This window comes from Talpa europaea (assembly GCF_964194135.1).
Source record: "Talpa europaea genome assembly, chromosome: 4".
In the NCBI taxonomy this organism is placed as follows: Eukaryota; Metazoa; Chordata; class Mammalia; order Eulipotyphla; family Talpidae; genus Talpa; species Talpa europaea.
Genome location: NC_140070.1, coordinates 53,194,278 through 53,204,371, shown reverse-complemented (window position 1 = coordinate 53,204,371; position 10,094 = coordinate 53,194,278). Strand labels below are relative to the sequence as shown.

The window sequence follows — 10,094 nt, the reverse complement described above, 5'->3', positions numbered from 1 at the left end:
AACCCAGCCCTTCAACTCACATTCTCAGAACTAAACGAAACACACACTTGCACACGTCTCGACGCTCTTTAGCGTGAACCCGGGCGCTCAGGCCCCGCCCCGGGGGCGCGGCGCTCTAGGCCCGGCGGCCGCTCTATGGTCGGCCGGGCGGCGTGTTGTCATCTGCGGAGCGACGGCGGAGGCGGCGGCGTAGGCCCCGGCGGGGCGTTTGGTTTCGGTTTGGCCTTGACTGGAATTATTGTTGACGGTCGAAATGGGAGTCCCCAAGTTTTACCGATGGATCTCGGAGCGCTATCCCTGCCTCAGCGAAGTGGTGAAAGAGCATCAGGTGAGTGATGCAGGGGCAGCCGCTCGGAAGGCCGAGGACTCGGGGCCCCACGGCCCTCTCGCCAACCGCGGGACTCGAGCTCTCCTGCCTCCGAGTTTTTGCTCGGCCTCTGGCTGGTGAGTGGCCAAGAAAGGGGAACAGAAGGTTTGAGGACACCCGCTTGATCTGAACGAGAAGACGAACGCAGGCTGCGTGTCTGTGGGCTCGCGGCAGCTCTGACAGCTCTCCTACCCCGGCAGGGCCCCGGCCCCTCGGAAATTAAGCGCGAGTTGGTGCGCGTTAGTGCGCGCTCCCCTTCTCTTCCCAGGGACCTGCAGGTTGACTTGTCCCTCGGATTCGCGGGTGCCCTCGTAGGGACTCTGTGCCCGTCCAGAGCACCAGACTCAAGTACAAAACAATAACCGCTTCTGCAGTTGAATCACCTTGTTTGCTTTCCTGTATCAAGATCTACATCACACCCCACCCCCAACGCCTAGGCTTTCTGACGTGAATGATGATTCATATTTGTGATACCTTTTGTTACTCTGTGCCTTTTATCTCTTGTATTCCAAAAGAAACAAACAAACAAAAAAAAATACTTGGACTGGGCGAGGGGCGGGGTGTAATTTGGAGATTTCATAGTGTTAGTGGGTGAGAAAAATTAATTGTGAAAGCACCAATACTAGCCATAATAACAAATGTATAAATCACCCCAGGGCAGCGTTTATATGTGGATTCCAAAAATGCATCCATCTATTAGGTAAACTGCTTTATATGATATGTTAGTGTTTGTCACGTTTAATGATTTCGGTCCATCTCTTCCATTTTTTACAGAAAAATCAGTTTTGCATTTTGTACAAGTAATTGAATTAGTTATAATGGATAGTAGGACATTAATCGTGGGAGAAATATCCGGCAAGCACCATGCTATCTATTAAATTATGGCTTGATCTTTTAAAAAAGTACTGTAAGCATGAAGGGTTAATCTTCCAGAAAGGATTCTTTGTTCTTTATACTAAATCAATCAGATTTAGTATAAAAGGAAAAGCTTACCAAAAAACCCCAAAATGACAGTTTATCTTTAATTTACTTGAAATGTGGATCGCACTAGATTTAGAGAAACATTTCTTTACAGAGAAGTGATTAAAAAGGTACCTAGAACCTTATGGAAATGGAGACAAATGACTGGCCTCTTTTTTTTTTTTTTTTTGTTATCATTTATTCAACAAACATTTGAATACCTGTCTTGCATCAGTCACTTTATCTCTAAAATGAAAAAAATGTCATTATTGAGACTGACTTGATAATACATATTTGTTCAATAAATTTTTACTCTGCTCTTTTTTTTTCCACCAAGATTTATTTATTTATTCATTTATACAAGCACTGTGTACAGTCAGAAGCGCGGGAGGGTGAGAGAATTCACCAGAGTGGGGAGCAGAGCAGGCAGAAGGACCGAAGTACACTGCTGAGGGGAGCAGCGGGCGGCAGGAGAGGTCTGCGCGCCATGTGGGACCCTCCTCCGGTGGCCAGGGAGCAGCCGGGAATTGAACCGGTGCTGCAGAGGCTGTGCCGCAACCCAGCGCTCAACCGCTGCCCCACCGGGGAGGCCCTACTCTGCTCTTTATTAGCACATAATTTTGTTTGATGAAAGTGTCTTGGTGTCTCCCCAACTTAAGGAATTTTGTTGCTGAACAAAAATCCCTTTAAGACAATTTTATGATGTGAACACTGAGGATAGATTTAAAACCTGTTTGATCAAAAGGATGTCATTCAAAAATGTTTGGTTAGTGTAGTTAGCCAAAATAAACATGCTATAAAAGGTTAGCAACTACTCTCTTACTTTAAAATAGCAGTATCTAAGTAAGTCACAATGATTCAAAAGCTAGTCCTGATGGGTTCTGGGAAAGTGGCAGTAGTGACAGTATCATAGTTTTTGATATCTGTATCCTGACATAAAAAACAGAGCAACTAGGTAGCAAAATTTAAAATCCATAAAACAATCCATAGAACAAACAGAACTGTGTAACAGGATACTCCATGAACCCCAAAATACAAGTAGGCGAAGCAAACTACTAAGAGCTCAAATCTTTGCAAGGTGAAGAATAAAGAAGATGAGCAACATTTGCTGAACAGAAGAACTCTATAATATTCACTAAAAGACTATATGGGCTAATTAAATAACAATACCTGTGATTGATGGCACAGCAGACCTCTCATGACTGGCCCCCTGCTCCCCTCAGAAGTGTATTTCAGTCAGTCTGCCTGTGTTCTGCTACCCACTCTGTCTCTGGTGAATCCTCTTACTCCCCTGCATCTCTGGCCTGTACCCCAGCTCTTCTGTGCGTAAATGAATAAATCTTTAAAGGAAAAAAACCCCAATATCTATGATTGAGGGGTTTAAAAATGCAGCAGCAATCTGCTTCCTATGACCTCTTCAAACTGACTTGCCACGGCACCATAACCCTGTGGAGAAATTGATCAGAGTGAAATAAAATTTTATCAGAAAAGAGATGCTAGAGAAGAAAAGAAGATATAGATAAAAGTGGGGAAGGTTACAGAATCACAAAATCTTGAAAAATAAAGCTCACATTTTTTAACACTACCCCAAAACGGAAGAGGGAGTTTTATTAAGTTAAAGCTTTCTTGAACCTTTCCTCATACTGAAAGTTCAGGACAATTAAATTTACATAAAAGTGAACAACAGAAAAAGATTGAGGTTAAATAGCATACAAAGTTTTAAAAAAATGAAACAAACTAGAATCCCTACAGACAAAAAAAAAGCTTGTAGTAAAAATGTACACACTAAGCTTACACACTATATTTCAGAATGAGCTAAAATGTACAAGAAAATGATATCACATGAAAGAACAATATGTATCAATTATGAAAACTCAGGAATAAGGTGACAAAATCTCGGAAAAAAAATTTGAAATTATATGTCAGAAGAATATAGGATTCCCCACTATACAAACATAGAATGTTGTTTGATATGATTTAATGGATTATATTTTAGATTTAGGAGTACTTTTAGCATTAATTTGTATGGAAAATTTTTTAGCATTTCCAACCCCCCAAAATCACTTACCAAATCATACCAAATAAGACCATTCTACTTTTGCATACCCTGGGAAACCTGTATACCATGTGCCTAAGAATATCGATAAAGATGACAAATACCAACACATATGCCTAGTAAAATTACTGGGCTTTAAAGAAAAGAAAAAAAAATACTTTGGTCACCTAGAAGAAAGCAACATATGACTTATTGATATAAGAGAAAGAAAATTAGGTTCCCATCATAGTTTTTGACCGCAGTTGCTTTATGTCAGAAGAATATGGAGTAATGTTAAATAGCCAGATGACTTTTGAGTGTAAAGGATTAGTGTACCACAATTTAGTGTACCACAATTCAGGGAATAATGTTCCTTTGATCATTTCCTTAAGGAATCCAGTAGAAAATGAGCTCCAAACACTCAAAATGAAAGGGAGATTTCAACATAAGACTGTGGTGAACTTTAAATATATTTCTATACGAAGAAAACAGGAGTTAAGAGGGAGAAAATGTAGTTAATATTGGCAGTATGCTCTAATGATGTATACACAGTGCAACGATAAACAAGATTGAAAACTAGGGAAGGCTTTTTTTTAATATTTTATATAATTCTTACATCATTTTTCATTTTTGTACAATGTATGCTTTTTCATTTTGGTTATATTCCCCATACAATTGCACTCCCCCTTATTTTGACCCTAATCCTTCCCCTGCCCCCCCCCCATAGTGTGTCTCTAGTTTATAGTTGCTTGTTGATTTTGATTTTTACTTTGTATTAATTAGTCTTTTTCCTGGTCCCTTATTTAGGTTTTCTAAATTCTTGTTATGCATGAGACCATCCAGTATTTTTCTTTTTCTTTCTGACTTAGTTCGCTGAGCATGATCCCTTCTAGCTCCATCTGTGTTGCTGCAAACTGCATGTGTTTATCTTTTTTGATTGCTGAGTAGTATTCCATTGTGTATATGTACCACATCTTCTTTATCCAATCATCTATTTTTGGGCATTTGGGTTGTTTCCAAAGCTTAGCTATTGTAAACAGTGCTGCTATAAACATAGGGGTGCCGGTGCCCTTTAGAATTAATGTTTCTGTGTCCTTTGGGTAAATACCTAGGAGTGGAATTGCTGGATCATATGGAAGCTCCATCTTTAGCAGGCTGAGGAATCTCCACACAGCTCTCCATAGTGGTTGGACCAGTTTGCACTCCCACCAACAGTGCAGAAGAGTTCCTTTTTCTCCACAACCTCGCCAACATTTGTTGTTGCTAGTTTTTTTAATATGTGCCATTCTCCCTGGTGTGAGATGGTATCTCCTGGTAGTTTTGATTTGCATTCCCTGATTACAAGTGATGTTGAACATTTTTTCATATGCCTGTTGAACATTTGCATTTCCTCTTCAGAGTAGTTTCTTTTTAGCTCTTCTACCTATTTTTTGACTGGGTTATTTTCCTTGTTTTTGTTGAGTCTCTTCAGTTCTTTGTAGATTTTTGTGATCAGTCCTTTATCATTAGTGTTGTGTGCAAAAATGTTCTCCCAGTCGGTGGGATTTCTCTTTGTTTTTGTTATTGTCTCTTTTGCTGTGCAGAAGCTCTTTAATTTGATGTAGTCCCAGCTGTTTATCTTTGCCTTCACTATCACTGCTTTGGGTGATGTGTCTGTAAAGATGTCTTTGAAGTGCATGTCATGTAGTTGAAAACTAGGGAAGGCTTTTGCAAAAATTTTGTTATCAGTATTCATTGGTGGTGATTGTTTTTCTGAAATCCATGTGTGATATGGTAAATACCTAAGTATGAAGTATTTTATGGAGTGTTTTAATTCTGTCATCTAATCTTTTGTTTTTGATAATCAAGATTCTTGGTGTAAAGAAAGGTGTTCCAGATGCAACAGAGAAAATGTCAAGTAAAAATTCTATTTTCTTAAATTTGAATAGAAGGTATCAATATGAGCTAATGAAGCATACACACATATGCATGTATTTTCTTACTATATCCCTCCGTTCACGCATAAGCCCTGGAAACAATGACTATCCAGTAATAGTATGTATCTTTAGTGCCTAGGTTACGGTCTTAAAATACCATTATTCATGAAAAGAAATAAAGGTTTCTTAGAGAGGGCCTCCCTGGTGGCGCAGGCAGTTGAGCACAGCACTGTGAAGCTGTCCGCAGCCCTTGCAGTGTAGATTCAATCCCAGCCGGCCGTGGAGATACCCACATGGCGTGGCAGACCTCTCCTGTCTCACCCCTTGGTCCCCTCAGCAATGCATTTTAATCAGTCTGCATGTTCTGTTCCCTGCTCTGTCTCTGTGAATCCTCTTACCCTCCCACACATCTGGCCTGTACCCCGGTTCTTGTATAAATAAATTAAAAAAAAAGATTTCTTTTTTTTTTTAAATAATAAATTTTATTTTTATATTCCCCATACAATTTCTTTTTTTTTAAATAATAAATTTTATTTTTATATTCCCCATACAATTGCAGCCCCCCCCATTCTGACCCCAATCCCTCCCCTCCCGCCCCCGCCCCCCTAAAAGTGTCTCTGGTTCATAGTTTTTTGTTGATTTTGATTTCCACTTTCTTATAGTTATTCATTTTCCTGGTCCCTTATTTAAGTTTTCTAGATTCCTGCTATGAGTGAGACCATCTGGTATTTTTCTTTTTCTTTCTGGCTTATTTCGCTGAGCATGATCCCTTCCAGCGCCATCCATGTTGCTGCAAATTGCATGTGTTTATCTTTTTTGAATGCTGAGTAATATTCCATGGTATATATGTACCACATCTTCTTGATCCAGTCATCTATTTTTGGGCATTTGGGTTGTTTCCAAAGCTTAGCTATTGTAAACAGTGCTGCTATAAACATAGGGGTGCAGGTGCTCTTTGGAATTGATGTTTCTGTGTCCTTTGGGTAAATACCTAGGAGTGGAATTGCTGGATCATATGGAAGCTCTATGTTTAGTAGGTCCAGAAATCTCCACACAGCTCTCCATAGTGGTTGGACCAGTTTGCACTCCCACCAACAGTGCAGAAGAGTTCCTTTTTCTCCACACCCTCGCCAACATTTGTTGTTGCTGGTTTTTTTAATATGTGCCATTCTCACTGGTGTAAGATGAACTAGACATAAGACCTGAAACCATAAAATATATAGAAGGAAATATAGGCGAAACACTACGTGATTTGCACATCAAAGACATCTTTACAGACACATCACCCAAAGCAGTGATAGTGAAGGCAAAGATAAACAGCTGGGACTACATCAAATTAAAGAGCTTCTGCACAACAAAAGGGACAATAACAAAAACAAAGAGAAACCCCACCAACTGGGAAAAAAAAAGATTTCTTAGAGAAATAACTGATTACAGCTCAGAGTCAACAGTATGGTAGATGAGCCTAGAAATTTTTGTCATACCAAGGAAGCTACTAAAGACTTAACAGCTCACTTAGACAGTCAGTCAATAATATATTATCTTTATGGAAGTGGCATTTTGCCTCAACACTAAATAGGACACAAAGTTATACTAACAAAAAGGAACTATTGTTTTGGGAAATTTAGATATTGAAATGGTAGTATTTAACTACAATTTAAAGTAGTATGAATGCATATTCCAATTTGGGAAATTTAGATATTGAAATGTTAATATTTAACTACAATTTAAAGTAGTATGAATGCATATTCCAACTAAGTGGTATAGACTACCTGTGCTGTAATACTCAATAAAGAGTTTCATTTGCTTATTAATTTATTCATTAAACATTTTTGATGTGCTACTTTGTGTCAGGCATTGAACCAAGAGTTCTAAACATGACCAAGTCAGAGGAACTCTTCAAGGAACAGTTTAGCAAAAAGAACAAACTAATGGTTCCACTTAGCACTCAACAAAAAATAGAACACCTAATATGTGCCCAGCATTCTGCATTTATTAAGAGCAATGAACAAATAAGACATAAAGAAAGGAACATCACATTCCATTGGGTAAGAAAAAGCTTCCAAAGATACTTAACTAGGTCTTGAAAGTTCGGTCAAAATCTACCAAGTCAGAGGGAGGAAGTGCAAAAATGAAAGAAAAATATTTCAGGAAGTAGGAACAGCATTTGTAAAGTCACAGAAGTTTGAGACTACCCCTAGCACATTTGGGGCTTTCCACATAACTTAATTAGCTTTCAGTATATGTGAAAAGAGGAAAAAATAGGAATTGTGGGAAGGAGAATAGCTAAATCATATTGAACCTTTTATGGCATGAAGGATTTGGTGTATCATGAGTTTAAGAAAGCAATATGATAAGGGTATGTTTTAGAAAAATGGTTTGAGTTTTGAGAAGAGAAAAGTGGAAATAAGGAGTCCAGTTGGGAAACTAAAGGCTTGAACTAGGTGAGAAATCTCAGAGAAAAAGATGAGATTGTGGGAATGGATAGGAGGGTAAATTTCTAGAAATTTTGCATGTTAAATTAAAAACACCTGTGTGGCTAGTTAAGGGTTTGAGGAAGAGGGAAAAGTATAAGATAACAGTGCAATTTCTACATTAGAGGTGTTTTAACTCAGTATTATCTTTTTGGTAAAGAAGCAAGATTCCGCTGTGTGTTTTCATTTTGTTCACCACATTGACTAATGATCACTTAATCATTTTATCTTTCTTACTAATCTGAAGCCTAAGAACAAAATTTAAAATTTCTTTTTAAAAGGAAAATTATATGTTTTTTCAGATTATGCAAGTGATATGTGCTCATTATATAAAAATTCAATAACTACAGAAAGATGTGAAAACTGTTACAGAATCTGAAGAAAAGTAAAAAGTAGTTGAAATTCCCTCATGTAGGGTTAACCACTAGTAACAACTTGTTTCTATATACTGCCTTTTTTATGCAGCTATACATGTAGATACTTTCAATAAATGAGATAATAATATACCTGATGTTTTATAACTTACTTTTGTCACTTTACCATATATATTATACATATTATCACATGTCAAATATGAATCTGTATAATGTTTTACAATTGTTGTGTAACATTCCATTGTATGATTGTACAAACATCAGCTTTCTCTTATTAGGTATTTAAGTTGTTTACATTTTTTGTCATGTCTGCCATGACTATTCTTGTACTTAGGTCTTTGCATACATTTCTGATTGTTTCCTAGGACAGAGTTCCAATAGTAGAAATCCTAGGTCAGGACCTACCTGGTGGCACTGGAGTTAAAGTCTCAGTGCTACCAAACAATTGCCAGCCGCTGCCACATGAATTCAATCCCTGGCCAGGGAGCTACCCCACATGGCACAGCAGACCTGGCACAGCAGACCTGGCACAGCAGACCTGCTCCCCTCAGCAGTTTATTTCAGTAAATCTGCCTGTTCTGTTCCCCTCCCTGTCTGTCTCTGGTGAATCCTCTCACCCTCCCGCACATCTGGTCTGTACCCCAGCTCTTGTATAAATAAAATAAATCTTAAAAAAAAAATAAGAAATGCTAGATCAAAGATATACACTTTTCAAATTTTGATATATATTTTCATGTTAGTTACACCAATGTATATCCCAGTCCTCGACAGACGGTGTAAACCATTTCTTTTCTCTAGCTTTGTGATTTTCTCTTTTATAAAATGGGAAATTAAATATTTCTCTTTTAAAATCATCAAAATTAAGAGAATCAACATAAACACTTTGCACCTAATAAGTGTTTAATATAAAGTCTATTATTGCCTTTAGTAGCATGAAATACACATTTCCCCTAGATCTTGCCAATACTGGGTAACACATCAGTCTTTTTCTACTCCTTGCTAACATGATGAGAAAAATTATGAATTGCTTTAATTTGAAATTTTGTAATATTGAATATCTTTTAATGTTTATTAGATTTTTGTGTGCGTGTGGCATTTTTTTAATTTTGCTTTACCCATGCTTTTAAAAGTTGCTCTTAAGAATATGCATTGGAACAAAGAAAGTTTGTTCTATAAATGGTGCTGGGAAAACTGGGTCGCTACATGCAAAAGAATGAAGCTTGACCACTGCCTCACACCATACACAAAAATCAACTCAAAAGGGATTAAAGAACTAGACATAAGACCTGAAACCATAAAATATATAGAAGGAAATATAGGCGAAACACTACGGGATATGCACGTCAAAGACATCTTTACAGACACATCACCCAAAGCAGTGATAGTGAAGGCAAAGATAAACAGCTGGGACTACATAAATTAAAGAGCTTCTGCACAGCAAAAGAGACAATAACAAAAACAAAGAGAAACCCCACCAACTGGGAGAACATTTTTGCACCCAACACTAATGATAAAGGACTGATCACAAAAATCTGCAAAGAGCTGATGAGACTCAGCAACAACAAAGAAAATAATCCAGTCAAAAAATGGGCAGAAGAGCTAAAAAGAAACTTCTCTGAAGAGGAAATGCAAATGGCCAACAGACATATGAAAAAATGTTCAACATCACTTGTAATCAGGGAAATGCAAATCAAAACTACCATGAGATACCATCTCACACTAGTGAGAATGGCACATATTAAAAAAACTAGCAACAACAAATGTTGGCGAGGGTGTGGAGAAAAAGGAACTCTTCTGCACTGTTGGTGGGAGTGCAAACTGGTCCAACCACTATGGAGAGCTGTGTGGAGATTTCTGGACCTACTAAACATAGAGCTTCCATATGATCCAGCAATTCCACTCCTAGGTATTTACCCAAAGGACACAGAAACATCAATTCCAAAGAGCACCTGCACCCCTATGTTTATA

The 10,094-nt window shown here is 38.1% G+C and overlaps 1 protein-coding gene across 3 annotated transcripts in view; it reads left to right on the top strand.

Moving 5' to 3' along the window:
• Positions 1-253: 253 nt before the first annotated feature.
• Positions 254-10,094, top strand: part of XRN1 (5'-3' exoribonuclease 1) — a gene marked incomplete at both ends in the record, with an annotated part of 137,329 nt that continues 127,488 nt past the window's right edge. For all 3 annotated transcript variants that reach the window (XM_084232406.1, XM_084232407.1, XM_084232405.1), the window contains one exon: positions 254-328. In XM_084232406.1, coding sequence (XP_084088532.1) covers positions 254-328 — 75 coding nt within the window. The remainder of the gene's footprint in view (positions 329-10,094) is intronic.